This window comes from Electrona antarctica (assembly GCF_951216825.1).
Source record: "Electrona antarctica genome assembly, chromosome: 17".
Classification (NCBI taxonomy): Eukaryota; Metazoa; Chordata; class Actinopteri; order Myctophiformes; family Myctophidae; genus Electrona; species Electrona antarctica.
Genome location: NC_136798.1, coordinates 10,548,371 through 10,568,820, shown reverse-complemented (window position 1 = coordinate 10,568,820; position 20,450 = coordinate 10,548,371). Strand labels below are relative to the sequence as shown.

General features: G+C 43.3%; 2 protein-coding genes across 2 annotated transcripts; both read left to right on the top strand.

Annotated features, from left to right (window-relative positions):
- The first annotated feature begins 54 nt into the window (after positions 1 to 54).
- LOC306940390 (cytosolic 5'-nucleotidase 1A-like) lies at positions 55 to 1,510 on the top strand. The gene is made up of 2 exons (XM_079525446.1): positions 55 to 234; positions 576 to 1,510. The coding sequence occupies exons 1-2, from the start codon at positions 67 to 69 to the stop codon at positions 936 to 938; spliced, it is 531 nt and encodes a 176-aa protein (XP_079381572.1). The 5' UTR covers positions 55 to 66; the 3' UTR covers positions 939 to 1,510.
- A 2,654-nt stretch (positions 1,511 to 4,164) lies between these two features.
- Positions 4,165 to 14,812, top strand: LOC306940833 (saccharopine dehydrogenase-like oxidoreductase). Its single transcript, XM_079526053.1, has 12 exons — positions 4,165 to 4,477; positions 5,241 to 5,353; positions 5,965 to 6,045; positions 6,409 to 6,538; positions 6,702 to 6,751; positions 7,073 to 7,203; positions 9,427 to 9,544; positions 10,645 to 10,764; positions 11,803 to 11,859; positions 12,239 to 12,350; positions 12,695 to 12,776; positions 14,227 to 14,812. The coding sequence occupies exons 1-12, from the start codon at positions 4,282 to 4,284 to the stop codon at positions 14,324 to 14,326; spliced, it is 1,290 nt and encodes a 429-aa protein (XP_079382179.1). The 5' UTR covers positions 4,165 to 4,281; the 3' UTR covers positions 14,327 to 14,812.
- The last annotated feature ends 5,638 nt before the right edge of the window (positions 14,813 to 20,450 follow it).

The following is a 20,450-nucleotide window of genomic DNA, read 5'->3' as shown; positions in this document are numbered from 1 at the left end:
ACCCAGACACCTATCAACCCCTGCCCCCCCCCCCCCCCCCCCCCCCCAGGCATTGCTGCTGCCACAATGTTTACACCCAACAAAGAGGTCGAGTTGTGTGATAACCAGCTGAGAGTGGCATTTGACGGAGATGCTGTGCTCTTCTCGGATGAGTCTGAGATCGTTATGAAACAAGAAGGCTTGGATAAGTTCATCGAGCATGAGAAGCAATTTGAGAACAAAGCACTTGCAAAGGTAACCAATAGCCTGATTGAATAACATGAGGGAAGGCCTATATTATATACTAAGAAACACCACACTCACAAGACCTAAATTAGTCCATCAGGGGGTATTTCAGCACACCACCTCTGTCCACGACTGTGTTGAATCCACTACCGATAAGCCAACAATGTTTTCACAATCATCCTACCTTGTATTCAATCTCAATAGTTTGTTACACACAAGCTCTGGCTACATACTGTATCATGAACTCTGATTGTGTTTCTCTCTTGTTTACCGCCGCCACTCAGTCTGTCATAATTAAGAAACTGTTCAGCAAAAGCATTTTAGGCATACGGTTGTGTCGACTCTTTCAGGGTCCCCTGAAGTGTTTTCTGGAGGCCTTGTGGAAACTCCAGAAGAAGTTCTACGCCAAGGATGAGCGTTTGACCTGTCCCATCCGCACTTTCCTGGTCACATCCCGTGGTGCAGCTCAGGGGGTCCGCGTTCTGAAAACACTAAGTAGCTGGGGCCTAGAGATGGACGAAGCTTTCTTCCTGGCGGGGTCCCCCAAGGGACCCCTCTTAGAGAAGATAAAACCCCACATATTTTTTGACGACCAAATGGGCCACGTTGAGGGGGCCATTGAGCTAGGCATCATCGCTGCACATGTGCCGTATGGGATTGGACAGAAGTACCACAAGGGGAAACTCATTGAGCAGCCACAGAAAGAGAAGTGATCTTACACCTGAACATGTTTTGACGTATACTCATTAGTTCCTTTTTTAAGGGTGGAAGATCATTTATGGTTTACTTTGTTACTTTATTGACTTGAAAGTCACTGCACAGAATCCAGTTTGCAGTCCATTTAATGAACAGTTCATACTTTACAATTGGGTTTATAACACATAATGACACTGTAACATATTAACATGTTTACTTCAAATTACTTGTGATGACATTAACTAAATGTATACAGTGTGTTCACTTTTTATTCACCCTAAAGCAAAAAGGGAAGTGCTGTTGAAAATACTGATCAAACTAGAAGTAACAAGCCTTATTAGAGTTTTAAATATCATAAACAAAGTGATCCTTTACTGCAGGCTTGCTAGATACAGTATGAAATCCTACCAAAAAAATGTAATATATATTAAATATGTAATAGCTTTCTTCAACACCTTACCTAAAGTTATAAAGAGAGGCTGTTGCTGTTGTTTCTGTACTGCTGTTTTACTTACCAGCATTTTAGACTAGGAGCTAATACGCACAAACTGTACTTTTTATATTAAAGTTTTCTATTTGTTAAACACAAGACTGACATTACTACTGAAATAGTCAAAGTTCCATATTACATTGCATCTGTACAGCATGTACTGTTTTTGTTTTTTTCAAAGATATTTTTTTTGCGGCTTACGCCTTTTATTGGTTTTTGAAGGGACAGACAGTAGGCTGACAGGAAACGGGAGAGAGATGGGGGAAGACATGCAGTAAAGGCCGTGTCGGGCTCGGGAGTCGAACCCGCGGCACACTGCGACTGGATTACCAGTCGGGTGCCCAGGCGGTTACGCCACCGCCTGGGCCCAGCATGTACTGTTAAGTATTGTTAGACTCTTCCTAGCAGCTTTCCATAATAAGCTAATGGATTTCTAAAACTTTTTTCTATTTCTTCTATTTACAAGTGGATTGGTTGAGAGTTGCATATTTAGTGACTATTGTTATTGTAAATGAGCGATATGCCCCCTCAGCTGGTCTGCTTGAGGTGCCTAAAAAGATGGCGACTAGGAAATACGGTGAGGCAGCTTTCTGCTTCTACGGGCTGACAACCTGGAATAAACTCACTACAGCTACAGCTTGGACAGGCACCCTCTGTACTCTTCAGTCTTGCTTTTAAAACCTCCTTGTGTTCTTATTCATGTACTCATTATTCTGCCTGATTTCCTGATGTTTTTATGCTCTTTGCTATATTTTTATTATGTTAATGTTACTCTGTTTTTGCTTGTTTTAATGCCATCTTGTTTTTCTCTTTTCTGCCCTGTAAAGCATGTTGCGCTGAAGGGGGGCACGGTGGCACATCGTTAGTGCTGTCGCCACACAGCTAGAAGGTCCTGCGTTCGATTCCCGCTGGGGACACTGTGGGCACTGGGGGTGTGTTTTCCTCCTCTGCGTCATCAGTGCCCATACCCGAGGCAAAAGGGCCTTTCTGTGTGGAGTTTGCATGTTCTCCCCGTGTCCCCTAGGTTAGGTACCCTCACAAAAAGCATGTAGTAATCCTGTTCTCTAAACTGCTTCCCCCTGGCCAGCCGGGGCGCCTGGTGGAGGCGAAAGGAACTGGTCGGAATAACGTGTTCCTTCCACATGCTACGTCCGGCCGGGGAAACTCCCCCCTGTCAGGTGAAAAGAAGCAGCTTGGACTCCTCATGCATAGAAGGAAGCATGAGGTCTGTCCGCTGCCCCCCCAGGTTGGCAGAGGAAGTGTAGCGCCTAGGATTACATTAGATAATTGACACTGGGTGAAAAAATGGGTTGCAAAATCGTGGGATAAAAAATATATTTTTTAAAAAGAATGTTGTGCTGCATTTTTATGTCATGAAAGATGCTATATAAATAAAGTTTATTATTATTAATACTAAATCAGTGGTGGATTTCAGCACAACATCTGAGCATGACCAATCATCCTCACATTCATTCCCATATCTTTATCATAATTTCACAATAAAAAGAAAGTAAATACACATATACTCACATTATACTGTAGGGCCTATACTGGCACTGTTATGCACAGTGAAACTGAAACCACAAAATGGAATATATTTCCTGGTCATTGTGTCTTTTTGTCACACTTCCGCACCTGATTGCTCATGTATTTGGCAGTGATTGTGCTTTTCTGCCAGACCTTGACGTACCTGAAGATAGGCAGGTGTTTCTGTGTGAGAACAATTGAGGTAATTTGGTCATTTGCAGTCAAATTCATGCAATCAACTCAGACTTCTTTCATTGCTTTTTACCCCCTTTTCTCCCCAATTTAATCGTTATGCCTCCCCACACATTTCTGTATTGTTACTGCTGCTGTTGTATCCTCCTGACTCACCCGCCAGTGAGGAGCACCCACCGGGAGGACGTAGAGTCTTCGTCCTACTCCTCCTGCCCATTGTGCCCAACGATCTGCATGTGCTGCTGACACAGGTGAATTATCACCTTCCCCGTCTGGGTTCCCTCCAATCCACCGAACACGGGCCAATTGTGTTTGTGTAGAAGATGCTCAACACACACACACACACACACACACACACACACACACACACACACACACACACACACACACACACACACACACACACACACACACACACGCTTTATGTATATTAACCACTTAAACCATATAAGTCACTGTCACAAGTATGTATGTTCAATTGTTCATAGATATTCACCGTTACGTTTTTTTGTGAACATTGAGTGTTGCAGATTTGTAATTGCTGCAAATAAACTTAGTTTTTGCTAGAACTAAATAGTTAATTGCTGTAGTAGGCTATTTCAATAAGATTTCATCAATCTAAATACATTTCTCATTGTAGTATTAACTTTGAATTAAAAATATATATATTATACTTGTCTGCAGCTATTGATGAAATGCATGTCGAAGTACAGTTGGCAATGCATTCACATAAGCAGTCACAATGCAATACTAAACTTGACCACCAGATGTCTCACTTCATCACAGAATCAAGAGGCATTCATTCACAATACCAGTTTTGCTGCAATCAGAAATGGCTGCGTTCTCGCCGTTCTGGTTCATCATAGGCTGCCTGTGCAAGTTGTGCAACTAAACATTTTCCTGCGCATCTAGAGAAACGCTAATAAACTGCTAAAGTATCTTATTACAGCATACCGATGCCGGGCCGGCCACATTCGGAAAATCAGTAAATAAAAGGGGTGTGTCGATGTGTGAAAGCAAACTACGTACGTAACGGACACATGGCATGGCACTCCAGTTTCCTATCTGAAGGGCACGTTTGAGTGCTGCGTAATAATATTATATAAAGCTACCAGCCAGCTCCGCAGGCAGGTCCTTTAACCGCGTACACAATGGCGACTGTAACCTCTAACAGACCGTACCACATCATAATATTCGGTGCCTCTGGGTTTACCGGACAGTTTGTGGTGGAAGAGGTCGCCCGATGCGCTGCAGAGAGTTCCAGTGGCGGGTCGCTCCAATGGGCCGTGGCCGGGAGAAGCCGTGAGCGCCTGGGAGGAGTCCTGAAACAAGCTGCCAGGAGGCTGTGTATGTTGTTGTTTTTCCGTCGGTGTAAATATAATAACCTAATCAATGTTCCTCCGAGGTGGAAAGCCTGGAGACGCGGGGTTAAATCAATTATGTCGGATGTCATTCTCAGCTGGCTTTGATGTGTTTTGAGCGTAGCTTCGTAGTGAAGTTATTACTGTTTTGCTAGGACAGTTCAGTCTTCAGAGCCTGATCTTTGAATGGATAAAAAGCTACTCCATTTCCTGTATTCTTGACCTCAAGTGTGCAGTTTGTGCATGTCTTTCTATGTCCAATTAAATCTTCCATACATGTCTACTAGTAATAAAAATACACACAATTGATCTAGCCTTTGATCAAGACTAGTCTATCATGATGTATTTTATCGATTTTGACATTTGCACATATCTATAATCAAGTCAGACCCCATAAAATTTACACAACACATCTTATATGATAGTCTTGACTCTTGATCCAAGGCTACCATTGTCATGATGACATGCATGTTCCCTCAGTTTAGGGGTAGGGGAGTTGAGGTTAGTTTGAGGAAACATAGCTCTGGTCCATAGCCCTAATGCCCTTTGAAGGCATTAGAGCTATGGATCAGAGGTAGGGGAAACAGGGCTGAGGCCCGAAGGGATTTGTTCTTGCAGACAGTAATGAGACCCAGACTTTAATTCCCCAATAGTTAGCCTAAATAAAATACCCGTATGAATAGTCTACATATAATTTTAGTGATATCCACTGATAGATTAATCAATATTTACCAATCTCTGTTTTGTAGCTATGCCAGAGTTGAGCACAGACGTCAAAATAATTGTTGCCGATGTGTCCAATGAAGAATCACTGGGCATGATGTGTCGTCAAGGACAGGTCATTCTCAACTGTGTGGGACCAGTAAGTATTTAGTCTTTTTGTGGCGATGGGGAGGGATTTTCATCCCGTTCTGTACAGTTCCTGAGTAGAGTGCCTCTCATATAGGTTTTATTATGATTTATTTTATGACATATGAATCAAACTGATTTTCTGGGTTCATACAAATATAGCAGGAATATTAATAATAAACATATTAATAATACATACAACAGCAAGGAAATATTCCTCAGCAGTGATGTAAATAGGTTTTCAATGTAATGAGTCCCGGGATGCAGGGATGGTCTTTTAGATGAGTCCCAGGGACATTTTATGAGTCCCATTTCAACGACGTTAGGAGTTTTGTTTTTTACAAATTGCAGCATTTAACTCCCATTTCATTTTATATGGTTATAATGTGGTTATATTCATGTAGAGAACAGAAGAAGAAATCATTATTATAACTAAAGCTAGCTAAATAAACTAGAAGAAAAAACAGGACAGTACTGCATCCCGTGGATGCAGAGGTTGTTGTTTTATTGCGTCCCTTAACTATAAACTGTGTTTTGGGATGCAAAATGCACCCAAGTTTAATCTCTGCCTCAGTATGTTTGGACAATTTTGGAAGTTTCTGTGTCCCCTCTGTCCCGATTCAGTACAGATTTTATGGAGAGCCTGTGGTGAAAGCCTGTATTGAGAATGGAGCTCATTGCATAGATATCAGCGGGGAGCCTAAGGTAGGTCGTAATTTAAATGCCACCTTTTATGACTGTACCGTTGTTCTTAATGTGCTTTTTATGGTTTGATATTTGTTTTAGTGCTGAGTCACTAAAAGAGACTGCAGCGATGACAGCACAAGTGATGTGTGCATGCGTGCATGTACACTGGAATGCACTTGTTAATTTGTGTGTGTGTGTGTGTGTGTGTGTGTGTGTGTGTGTGTGTGTGTGTGTGTGTGTGTGTGTGTGTGTGTGTGTGTGTGTGTGTGTGTGTGTGTGTGTGTGTGTGTGTGTGTGTGTGTGTGTGTGTGTGTGTGTGTGTGTGTTCATGCATGCAAAAATTGCAAATATTAATGAATGTGTGTGTCCTTTCCTCCACAGTTTCTGGAGCGTATGCAGCTGGAGTATCACAGTAAGGCCTTGGACAAGGGGGTGTATGTGATTGGCAGTTGTGGGTTTGACTCCATCCCAGCAGACATGGGCATTCTCTATACGCAGATGCAATTCAAAGGTAACACAACGCTGAGCTCACCTGGCATAGAAACAACTATGTACATCATTCATGAATCATAGATTATTATTACTGTTTCAGTCCTGTCAGAAATGTGATGAACTGTAAAAGTAAAATAAATAATTTACTTAATTTAAGTGTAGGTACGTACGTATGTTTTCAGGAACACTGACAGCAGTGGAGAGCTTCTTCACGGTTACCACTGGACCTGAGGTAGGCTATCTTATCTTTTCCTAACTTCAAGAATAAAGTGTTTCCATTGGAGGAAAGTGTTAAAAGTTTAAAATGACAAATGGTTTAGTGTTAGGTCTTGGTATGTATGACAGTCCTCTCAAAGAAGAAGTCGTTAATGCTTGGTACATCTCTGTATCATCTTGGTGTCTCAGGCTGCCAGTGACATCAGCCCAGTCCATGACTCATGTTGCATGTCATTCCTGTTATTCTTCACTGTTCTTGTCAGAGAAGAGCAATTGAATTGAATGGGAACTGTTTACTGAGGTGAAGTCAGCACTGGTGTCCTTCCGTTCCTTGCAGGGAGGCGGTGGCCACGATGCCACCTGGGAGTCTGCCATCTACGGCTTCTCAGACAGCCACTCTCTACGCCAACTGAGGAAGAAGTTTGGCCACAAACCCATGCCTGTGGTGGGAGCCAGAGTTAAAAAGAGGTGCTGTAATGGGTCTCAGGGGTCTCAGAGTGCACTTGCATTTGAAGTGATGACATTTTAATTGGTATGTCAAGGCTTGGCAGGTTGGCAGTTGAGGGTTAGGGGTAAAGGGTGTTCGGTTTGTTTCCTGTAGACAAAACGTCCACTTTCAAGTGAGCTACAGTAGTACACCATTTTGCCACAACTGTTTGTGTATTGAACCCTGGTGGGCACTCGGATACAAGTTATTTCTGACCTGCGCTATACTGTACAGTACATTACATTAACACTAAACACACGACTGCCATGGATGGAGATCTTTGCCTTTTCAAATCCATCGGCCAATGGAATCAAATTAATCAAATTAAACTTTATTTATAAAGCACATTTACAAAGACCAAATGTCAACCGAAGTGCTGTACAAGATCAGATAAAAGAAGAAAAAGAAAAAATAGCATAAATGTTTTATATTGATTCAGTTTGAGATCGCGTTATACTGTATCAGAGTCTCCGTGTCTAGGAGAGAAACCGGAAGTGGTTCGTCTGCCAGGCAAAATGAAGGTTCCCTCTTGTTGACGATATAACGATAGCCGAAATCTTAACACCCTTTTATCTCGTATTCTATTCCCAGATTCCGATTCTAATCAAAACAAGCTTTATTTACGGCCGATTCCGGTCGCGTCGCTGGTTAAAGAATCATGCCTCAGGTGGTCCGCGATCCTCCCGCGATAGGATTGCTTATCCGTGAGCTAACCTCTGGATAAGGCCCGGGGTAATTTTTGCCCCTTGCACATTTAGGCACCTCACTTTAAAATACCCTTGGCACATGAATGGACAGAGACTGAAACAACCGTGGCAGTCAATGTGGTAAAATCCCTCTCCCACTTGCAACAGGATTGTACCTACCTGAGTATAACAGAATAGAACTATGAGATAAAGTGTGATACATCACTACATTTACATACAAAGCTCACACCTGTGTGAAGTGAGGGGCGCTCTTATCATCATACATCATCTCTTGGGAGGTTAAATTGCGTCTGCAGCTGCTGAAACAACGTCAGAACACCATCACTAAACAAAGACTTCACTACTGTAACACCGTCTTTACAGGTCTCCCTAAAAATCAATCAGATGGTTGATTCAGAACGAATCCTCAAGTTCTTAACTTCTTACTAATATACTATTACAACTTTGTGTACACAAGGTTTGTTCATCCAATTAGTTTCCGAATGCTGCAGCTTGCCTTTTTACTGGGTTCAAACAATTTGATCATGTTTCCCCCAATTTAGCTTCCCTACACTGGGCTGACTGCCAATCATTTTCAGAATTTTCCCCATATGTGCAAACGTGTAGCCTGAGATCCTTAGGCAACGCACTTTTTAGTATTAGTCACTTTTAGTATTCCAAAGTACAGGTTAAGGAGACCAGGCTTTTGCTATCAGAGCTCCTGCACAGGAATGCCCTAACCTAGAGGGCAGCTAGAGGCGGGATCAAGGCATACACAGTGCTGCCTTGATCCCGCCTCTAGCTGCCGCTGATTGGCCAGGCCGTTTTGTGGCCGGGCATCAAGTCTGCCTGAGAGTTCCCAGATGGGAGCAGGAGGGGGGAACCCAGTATACTCTCTTCTGCCCCATCTGGCGGAGTCAGGTTAGGAATGCCCTGCCCCTGCAGATCATGCTCTTTGAGTTGGTACCTACCTTGTTTTAAATCTGTGCTTAAAACTCACTAATAGATTAGCTTTACTAACTGGCTGCTCCTAATTTCAATGTATCTATCGTGTTTATCTGTCTTTTGTTGTTTCCACATGTGTATCCTGCTTCATGTGTAAAGCACTTTGTAACAAAGGTGCTATACACAACATAAGGTGAAAGGTTTCTGCAGGACGCCAGCAATTTGCAGGCTATTATTGTCTGGTGGACTGGTTCCCATTCAGAGTAATGAGATTTTATTGGAAACTTCTCAGCAGTTGTAGAGCAGATTTAAAAGACTGTCAGTGGGTGAAATGAGCTAGTGCTGAACGGTGCTGTCACTGTGTACACACTGTAAGCCAAGGGGTGGAATTATTAAGTCTAGACGTGTCTCTCTTCTCGTGTGTGTGTGTGTGTGTGTGTGTGTGTGTGTGTGTGTGTGTGTGTGTGTGTGTGTGTGTGTGTGTGTGTGTGTGTGTGTGTGTGTGTGTGTGTGTGTGTGTGTGTGTGTGTGTGTGTGTGTGTGTGTGTGTGTGTGTGTGTGTGCCCCCTCCAGGGGCTCTGTGTTCTTCAGTAAGGAGATTCATCAGTATGCCATCCCTTTCATGGGCTCCGACCCCTCTGTAGTGAAGAGAACCCAGCGGTATCTTTATGAAGAAGAAGACCATTCACCAGTAAGACCCTACAGCTACAACACAGTTTTTGCTATCTGTCTTATTTTGTTGCAGAACAATATCTCAAAGTCAAAGTGAAAGTCGTACGATTAGTTACACATGTTACCGCAGTGAAATTTGTTCTCCGCATTTGACCCATCTCTTGGAGCGGTGAGCCGCAGTGTGCGCCGCGCTCGGGAATCATTAGTTGATTTGACCCCCAATCCATCCCATTGGTGCTGAGTGCCAAGCAGGGAGGCATTGAGTCCCATTTTTATAGTCTTTGGTATGACGCGGCAAAGGTACAAAATACAACTTTACTGACTTTTATACTTTTTTACTACACTGTCCTTATCCAGCTGACAGTCGAGCCTATGCAGCTTTTATTAGAAGAAGTTGTAACTTGCAGAATTTATTAACTGTGGTCATGTCTGTGATCTATTCCTCTCTCTCTCGCACTCACGCACGCACGCGCACGCACGCACGCACGCACGCGCACGCACGCACGCACGCACGCGCACAGCCGCACACACACACACATTACTGTAACTCTCCTCCCTCTTCATCAGCCTATTGTATGTGCGTGCGTGCGTGCGTGCATGCGTGCGTGCGTGCGTGCGTGTGTGTGCGTGCGTGCGTGTCTAGGTCAGCTATTCCAGCTGCTGTCAGTATTTTATTGTCATCCACAGGAAACTGGCCTTAATGAAACCCTGCTGTGATTGCATTGTTTAGACCAGTAGAGTGGAAATATGATGAGTCACATGTAGTGATTCATCACTTCTCCACTGTTCATTATTTAGTTTGACGTCTCATCTCTGCATCTCTGTCCCCTATTTTGTTTTCGTTCTACTATTCCCCTTTCCTGTTTCATCTCCACCCCCCCTCCTTTCTCTTTGCTTCTCTATTTCTTCCCTTACCTCTTTTTCACTTCCCCTATCTTTATTTTCTTTCCCCCTGTGTCCCATCATTGCTTCATCCCATTCCCACTTTCCCCATTTCTCTGAAACCATCCCTCCCTCTGTGGCCTCCCCCATATTTCCCTCCTCTTCCCATACCTCCTCCCTCATCCCCTCCCATCTTCCCCCCTCCCTCCTCCCATCTCCTCCTAATCTTCTCTACAGGTTCAGTACAGTGCCTATGTTGGCGTTGGTGGTCTGTTCGCTCTTGTTAAAATGTTCTGCGGGGGTCTGGTCTTTTGGCTCATGGTCAAATTCAGCCTGGGCAGGAAACTCCTCAAAATGGTAGGCACATAACTCACCAGTAATCCCCTTATCACAGGAATGTCACTACTATTGCCATGAAATACGGTATATTCCAACATGCTGACTAGAATAAGGCATCTCATCTGAAGAGGGAATTGAATTGAATTGAATTGAATTGAATTGAATTGAATTGAATTGAATTGAATTGAATTGAATTGAATTGAATTGAATTGAATTGAATTGAATTGATTCCTGCATGAACGCTAGGGTTACGTGTAGGTTTTTGAGGCGCACTAGCCCCTCCTATGCCCATCTTTGTGTGTTTGTGTGTAGCCCATAGTGATGATTAGATTGGCTGAGCACCCCATAGTGATGATTTGATTGAGCAGCTGAGCAAAGTACATATTGAGGATAAAAGGTCTGGACAGAAAAGTGAGGACGCAAATTGTGATTGACCGGAATGAGACGATGTATGATGATAAGAGCATCCCTCACTTCACACAGATTTTTAGATTATCTTGGCCTATAGGGAAAGAGCGAGGTGACGAGATGGTTGGCATTCGGGCCGACGGCGGCATAACTCGGCCGCCATGTTGTTGGTTACGTCACTCTGTAGTCAAAGCAAGCACTGAATGCACTGAACTCGGGCAGTGTACACGATCTTCCATCAATCCACTATCTATGTTTAGCAAAAAACTACAACTTGAATTGTGTATAGGCCTACCATCTTCCATCTCTTTACTATCTTTGACGTCTCTGTTATGTAGGCGTAAACCTGGAATATATCAGTACTGCAAGTAGCATAATACTTGCTAAAATTACGTTGAAACATGTGCAGTGGCATACCAACATACAACAAACATCTTTCAATTTAAGAAGTAGATTGACATTCAGTTGTGCTGATTTGGTTTGGCTATGTTATAAGCATTGTAACTACGCAATAAGTTACTGTAAGTCGCTGCCTGCACAGTAAGTAAGTGTAATTTTTACTCTGACACCTGTAAGGGTCACTTATTACAGTTAAATGAACACTCAAGATTGTACTGTGTCGTAATGCGTTGTTATTTGGGTCCACAGTTTCCATCGTTCTTCTCCTTTGGCTTGTTCTCCAAGACTGGTCCAACGATGAAGCAGGTCAGAACGCATGCTACTTCAGAGTTTTGTTCGGGTTATATTGTATTTCCTTTGCCTGTTTGAAACTCAGTCACTCATGCAAGCAACAGAGGCACATGTGCAATGCATGAGAACCCTCTCCCTGGTACTAAATGCACGTGTTTCTGTGTCGGACTTGTTCATGTATGATTATCTCCATGTGTGTCTGATGTGTTTTTGTTTGTCTTATCGTTATTTTCTTTTTTCACATTATTCTGCTGTAACACCTCAATTTCCCTTGGGGGATTAATAAGGTATATCTCATCTCATCTCGTCACACACTCATTGGCGGACTCCCTTCCTCACTGAAAGCCTCCCTTCCTTTTGGTCTCCTTCCTTGCTTATCTAATCTCTGTCTCAGATGGAGGACACGTGTTTCAGCATGACGTTTTTTGGGGAGGGCTACTCGGAGGGACAGGACACCTCACAGGGTCACCCCAATGCCAAGATCTGCACTCAGGTCATAGGAGCAGGTAAAAAGAGACACACCCTGCTTATTTGTAGTGTTGCAATATAGATTATTTTATTAGCAATTTTTCTATTGATTACCTTTTTGATTAATCAAATATTCGAGAAGCAATTTACATAATTTGATTATATCTAACCGCTATAGAATTTTGTGCTGCCCGTATTACCAATCTCAAGAACGTGTCTGAAATATATGGCATCCAATGTGGCTTCATTGAAACTCAACCAAATGATGGTATGCTTTGGAAAGTGGTTGGCAGTAATGTCAAGTGTATCGTGAGACATGGGTAATAATGGGCTAAACGAGTGTCTTCTGTAATTCTTGGCTTGTATTGGTCTTTGCTGACAGAGCCTGGTTATGTTGCAACACCAGCGGCTATGGTCCAGGCAGCCGTCACCTTGTTGGATGAAGTGCATTCACTCCCAAAAAGGTTAGATGACGGTCCGTCTGTCTTTCTGTCTCATACTCTTAGCTGCTAGCTTTTCATACTGCACAGTGCACACACTTTACAATACATCAGTACTGTACTGCACACACTTTACAATACATCAGTACTGTACAGTACTGTACAGTGTGCACACTGCACACACTTTACAATACATCAGTACTGTACAGTACATCAGTACATCAGTACAGTACAATACATCAGTACTGTACAGTACATCAGTACATCAGTACAGTACAATACATCAGTACTGTACAGTACATCAGTACATCAGTACAGTACAATACATCAGTACTGTACAGTGCACACACTTTACAATACATCAGTACTGTACAGTACATCAGTACAGTACAATACATCAGTACTGTACAGTGCACACACTTTACAATACATCAGTACTGTACAGTACATCAGTACAGTACAATACATCAGTACTGTACAGTGCACACACTTTACAATACATCAGTACTGTACAGTACATCAGTACAGTACAATACATCAGTACTGTACAGTGCACACACTTTACAATACATCAGTACTGTACAGTACATCAGTACAGTACAATACATCAGTACTGTACAGTGCACACACTTTACAATACATCAGTACTGTACAGTACATCAGTACAGTACAATACATCAGTACTGTACAGTACATCAGTACATCAGTACAGTACAATACATCAGTACTGTACAGTGCACACACTTTACAATACATCAGTACTGTACAGTGCACACACTTTACAATACATCAGTACTGTACAGTACATCAGTACAGTACAATACATCAGTACTGTACAGTGCACACACTTTACAAATAATACATCAGTACTGTACAGTACATCAGTACAGTACAATACATCAGTACTGTACAGTGCACACACTTTACAATACATCAGTACTGTACAGTACATCAGTACAGTACAATACATCAGTACAGTACAATACATCAGTACTGTACAGTGCACACACTTTACAATACATCAGTACTGTACAGTGCACACACTTTACAATACATCAGTACTGTACAGTGCACACACTTTACAATACATCAGTACTGTACAGTACATCAGTACAGTACAATACATCAGTACTGTACAGTGCACACACTTTACAAATAATACATCAGTACTGTACAGTACATCAGTACAGTACAATACATCAGTACTGTACAGTGCACACACTTTACAATACATCAGTACTGTACAGTACATCAGTACAGTACAATACATCAGTACTGTACAGTACACACACTTTACAATACATCAGTACTGTACAGTACAGCATTTGCCATGGATTTGGAGACTGCCTCTCTTCCTGTCTTTCCTGTACTTTTGTATCTTTCTGAAGGCATACAAACAACTTTCTCTCTCTTTCTCTCTCTCTCTCTCTCTCTCTCTCTCTCTCTCTCTCTCTCTCTCTCTCATCATTGACAGGGGAGGAGTGTATACTCCAGGTGCTGCGTTCTGTAAAACCAGCCTCATCGACCGCCTCAATAACCATGGCATTAAGTTCTCAGTCAGGAGCTACCCATAGGCCTCCAGCGGCAGCCATTTGTAGAAGCCACTGTAGAAGTCAACCCAACTCTCTTATTATTTTTTACTGTGTACAGTGGTAGTCATTGTTGAATTGTCCAGATTTTGTATCGATACAATGCCGGTATTGTGTACAGTGGTAACCATTGTAGAAATCCCTCCAACCTGAATTTATCCTACATTATTACATGGCTTGATTGAATGATTGACTGCTATGAATGAACGTCATTCTGATCAACAGGCTGGTTTTTGCTCCCCCGTATCCAACATGGTGCCCGAGTAACGATCACATTTTACATCTAAACGGTACACCACAGTATGCTTCTGGACATATTTGAGGCCAGAAATGGGCAATAACATTATTACTGCCTAGATTGATAGTTGGATCAACGTATGTTTCGGGAGCTGGCCATGTTGCGCTGGACGGATCTCTTTACCAAAAACAATGAAAACCTTATTCAATCAATAAAATTGTTTTTGTTGTGTCTTTTCTGTAAATGTATTGATTTCTAGTAACTATGTAATAAGCGTCCTTTAGGGTGCTTGCCCTCCACTTGGGGTCGTGCATCAGCCAGGGTTAATTTCTCTATAATGACCGCGTCACTGTTCATTATGCCTTACCTCTGGAGACAGACTGTTGACTCAGATTGTGCTTGGCTTAGGGTCGACGACAGAGTACAGCATTTTGCAATGGGTCTGGCCCACAAGATTCGATACACCACCAAGATACACATGTACCTGTCTAGATACTTCCTTAATGTTAACGAAGTCCACACCCACAACACCAGAGGGAGTGCAACGAACCATGTACAACCCAGATTCGGCACAAACAAGGGACTAAATTATTTTCGCTCCTATGCCACCAAAATGTGGAACGCCCTACCAACAGTCATTAAGACATGCGAATCCCTTGACTCCTTCAAAACCGCTCTCAAAGGGCACCTACGGATGGCTGCAATTCAAAACTGGCCCCTGTAAAATCTGAATCCCCCCCCACCACCCCCCCCCCTTTTTTCCCTCACTGTATATGTTTCTTTTCCCTTTTTACCTCTATGAATTCCTGTTCTGTCTATATAGAAGTGTCTATTTGTACGTCTCTAAATGTTTTTGATGAATTGAACAAGGTGGACCCTATTGGAAACAAGTGTAATGCTTAATTGGGTCGTCCACTCACAGTTAACAGCCTTTGTATTGAGTTTGTGCTTGAAATGTACTGTAATTCTGCAAACGGTTAATAAATATTTCAATCAATCAATCAATCAAGCACAGTATCGGGCTTTGGATAATACCCTCCACCTACCTACTGTACATACTGTATTTCTATCCTGCAGCAGAGAGCCTCTGTGCTCTATGACAGGGGTTCTCAACCCGTGGGTCGCGACCCCTCGGGGGGTCGCCAAATTATTTTAGGGGGTCCCCAAATTATTTTCGAAAAAACCCAAAAAAAAGATATTTTTTTTTCACGGTTTAAAAAAAATAGCAGACCTACAAGCTCGTAGCGTGCCACTCGGTGGCGCGCTATGAGCTTGTAGATCTGCTATTTTTCAATAGCTAAATTATAACAATGCTTAAAACACCAAAAGGGGTTCCCGCCCAAAATGGTTTAAGGTTATTGTAGCAGTCAATTTATATTGGGGGTCGGGAGGGGGCGGGGCGGGGGTCCCGAGACATTGCCAAAGCATTTCCGGGGGTCCCCGGCCAAAAACGTTGAGAACCCCTGCTCTATGATACATTCATCATTTCAACAAGTCCTTGTTATGCCTACATATCAAGGCCTATGCCCCCACAGTCAGCCATTTTAGTCTGCTTACAAATTTTAAAACAAAAATCCCCAAAGGTTAGTGACTGTGACAACAACATAATATGGAGATTTCGCAGCAGCAGTATACTTTTGCTGTAACCACTTAAATGCATTTTTACGAGTTCAAAAGTAGTGGTTCTACAACACACATTAATTGTGATGTAATGGTTTTGTCTCCCATCGATTTTTATCACATTATGGCAATTAAACCTTTTTCAGAAGAATAAAACAAAACTGACCTACTACTGAACTGTCCATTTTAGAAGTGAGTGTGTGTGTGTGTGTGTGTGTAAGTGTACACACACACACACACAGTATATTTTGTATTACTATTATATTAACCATGTGAGAATATTCTTGTTGACTATACACAAAATGTAACATTAATCCTAATCGCAGATGGCTTCCCTTAAAGGAGTAGTTCACACAAATACAAAAAGACTTATTTTATATCAATTACGATTCCTAAGCAAATCATTTGATGACCGGTGGAGTGTCCGGTATAGGAGTCATGTCCGGTAGGAGACTCCTAGGTAGGAGACGCCTACCGAAGACTCCAGTCTTTCCACCTCAGAGGAAAGCTTGGTCTGTGTTATAAAATTGCTGTGTGATCCGGTCATTGGGAAAATCGGTTTGAGGGAAAGGAAGTTCCAGATTGATGGTTCCGCCCCGGATGACTACAAAACAATGACTACAACATGACGTAACGATATCATCCGCTCCCGACCGGATCATAATCCCGAAAAGGAATGCTGCCCAGGCAGCTAGCCGGTAGGAGTCTCTTAACGAGTGTCCTATTTGACTCATGACCCGATCATAAAATGGTTAGCTCAGGAATGCATACAAAATCACAAATAATCAAAAAAAATCATGAATTCAAGGCGTCATGGGGTGATTGATAGAAAATAAGTAATTTTTCTGGCGTAAACTACTCTTAACCTTTACATGAACATAGACCTAAACACAGAGCCTGGCTGTCTTTCTACATGAGTGAAAACATATAATGCTACATCATTATCTTTCCACTCAAAGATGTATTATATGTCAATCCAGTTGTATTCCTCTGCGCTGCAGTACTTCATTTCCACCACCATGTGTCACTGTTGACATAGCTGTTTATCCCTGGTAAAATGTTTATGGCACAGATCAGGATGACAGTAGAGGTCATCAGCCTGTAAGAGGCCTTGTTTAAAGCCCTAATTAAAGAACCATCCATACACGTTTCAAGACAGAACAAACAGGCAAGGCAATCGCAGCAAGGTTATCAGCGTTGCCAGACACCGTGGCTCTGTGAATCTGTAAATAGGAGGCCACGGCTAGAAATACCTGGTGGCTATGATTTCTCTTTCCCTCCCTTTTTTCCCTATTGTGACTCAGTCCACTCTTTGTTCTTTTTCTCCTGCCCTCTCTCTCAATCCAGCTTGCATTCTATGTATCTTATTTGTTTCCCCTCCCCCAGTTGTCGCCACCGCTCCAATAAAACAGCTCCCAAGGGGTGAAAATGCCACAATAACACACACATACGTCACATGCACATGCAGACCTGATAGATTATTTTATTCGTCCGTTAGGAAATATATTTCCGCATCCTACGGGCATCAGAAATAATTGCCTCAGTACAATTCCTTAGATTTAAGGGCAACATGGTTCACCTGTGGTAACCAGGTTCAAGCTCAGTGGTTGCGCAACGTGATTACATGAACTGGTTTGTTAAGAGAAAATGTCAGTGGGGAGATAGATGGTGCTGGGATGAAGACAGAGAGACTGAGGAAGAGGAAGGTAGAGATTGCAGTGGTTTCCCTGTGTCTAGGAGAGAGCAGCCCCAACCCTCTCTACTACGGCACTACCCTGCACCTTGTCTTCCCCTGTGTCTAGGAGAGAGCAGCCCCAACCCTCTCTACTACGGCACTACCCTGTGTCTAGGAGAGAGCAGCCCCAACCCTCTCTACTACGGCACTACCCTGTGTCTAGGAGAGAGCAGCCCCAACCCTCTCTACTACGACACTACCCTGCGCCTTGTCTTGAGGAAGAAGAGATAACCAGTCAATTTGATAGAACGAGTGCTCTGTTTCCACCAGTGATCGCAAAGTGACACATACAACCACAGGTCTAGGATCAGTTTGACTTTTGAGACAGACAGACTGTTGACTCACATCAAATTCAAAGGAAAGGGCACATCTCCTGCCTGAGAGAGTGTCGCGGGTTTGAGTCCCGATCCCGACATCCTTTGCTATGCGTGTAACTGTAAAGTGTGTGTTTGATGAGCTGATTGGCTGAGCACAGAATGTGATGTATGATGATGTATGATTATAAGAGCACTGCTCACTTCACACAAGTGTAATTATTTTTGAGTGGTGCAAACCACTCCAACAACCAGCTTTGTCTGTACCCGTGTACCCGTGTATGTACCCGTGTACCTGTACGTGGCCCCACGCACAGGTGAGCATGGTTGCTATGGTTAGTGTGTGACGTCACTGCACCACTCAGTTCAGACGGGTGTGATTTTTTAGTATCATATGATATTTTTCATATCTGCCCTGTGCATTTCTATCAGAATATCATATCATATGTTCGGACATGACATATGACAAGACGGACAACTACCGTGGCATCAGCCTGAGCTCACAAGTCGCCAAGACTGCTAACAGGATGATCCTCAACCATCTTAGACCAATCTTAGACCCTCTACTGAGAAACAGACAGAACGGCTTCCGCCCAGAACTAACAGTCAGGCAGATACTGGCACTGAGGAGGATATTGGAAGGGGTAAGGGAGCGCAACCTGTCAGCGGTGATCACTGATCACCTTCATTGACTCCAAAAGGCTTTCGATACCATCCACCGGGGGAAGCTCATGAGTATTCTACGCCTACGGAGTTCCAGAAAAGTTGGTCCAGATAACGTCACATGGACGGACCGCATCAGAAATGTGGACCTCTATGGGGACCTACCATGGGTCACGGACAAAGTCAGAGAGAGAAGGATGAGGCTGGCAGGGCACTGCGTCAGGCATCCAGAACTTGAGGCAAGTAAATTGACCCTATGGGAGCCAACCCAGGGCAAAGCCAGGAGGGGAAAGAAGCGCACCACCTATGTAGACGTGCTGCGGCGCAACAGCTTGGCTGACAACACTGCAGAGCTCAAGAACCTGATGTTGGATAGGAAATTGTGGAGGGCAGCGATCCAGGAATCCCGAGTTAGTGTTGGCTAGACCTCCCTCTCGCAGCAACTAACTAACTAACTAATATCTTCCAATGTTCAATGCCAAAAACACACAATTATTTGTGTGACAATTAATCGTCAACTTAAATTTGTAATGGTGACAGCCCTTATTTGAGCATGGCTGGGAACCTGCTGCCGCTCTACCTCCTGAGCCACTGCACCTTATCATGAGAATAGCCTACACTCACACACTGCACAAAGGCAGGATAGCAAACACACACACATTTATACAACCCACACGCAAATACACACGTATACTCCCATGCACATGCATAGCCAGTGAGTCATCCTGATCCTGAGTGGTGTGATGTAAGCCGTGGGCTGAGGAGGGAGTATGAATACAGTATGAATGCATTTACAATGGATGTAAGCCTATAGCCTGTTATTAATTATGTGTGAGTGAGAGAGAATTTGTTTTGTTAAATGAGTTTTGTTCATTTGCTTGTGTGTGTGTGTGTGTGTGTGTGTGTGTGTGTGTGTGTGTGTGTGTGTGTGTGTGTGTGTGTGTGTGTGTGTGTGTGTGTGTGTGTGTGTGTGTGTGTGTGTGTGTGTGTGTGTGTGTGTGCGCGCGCGTGTGCGCATGCGTGCGCATGCATGCTTATGGCAGGAGCCAGGAGGGTGTTATTCCTCCAGGCGTCATGTGCTAACTCTTAACAAATTGGCTCCCAGACTGTGTCAGCAATATAGAGAGTCAGACGGCAGACACAAGTAAGCACTAGAGAGAGGTAGAGAGAGCCAGAGAGAGGTAGAGAGAGGGAGAGAGGTAGAGAGAGGTAGAGAGAGGTAGGGAGAGCCAGAATGATAGGACTAGGGAGGGCTGCAGAGTGTGGAGGGAGTGAAAGCAGCAGTGCCTGGAGGATGGATGGGGAGAGCAGACTAATAACAATGGAACCGAGCGCTGGTAAGAGAGCAGACAAGCAGAGAGTGTGGGTTGTAATACAGATAGGGAAAGAAGTAAGAACTGACAAAAGAGTAAAGAAATGAAAGACTAAAGTAGGAGGTGAACACACACACACACACCTGTTGCCATTTCCGCAAATGTCACATTTTCACATTATTCTGATTGAATACTGAACAAACGGGTTAATGTCAAAATATTTTAC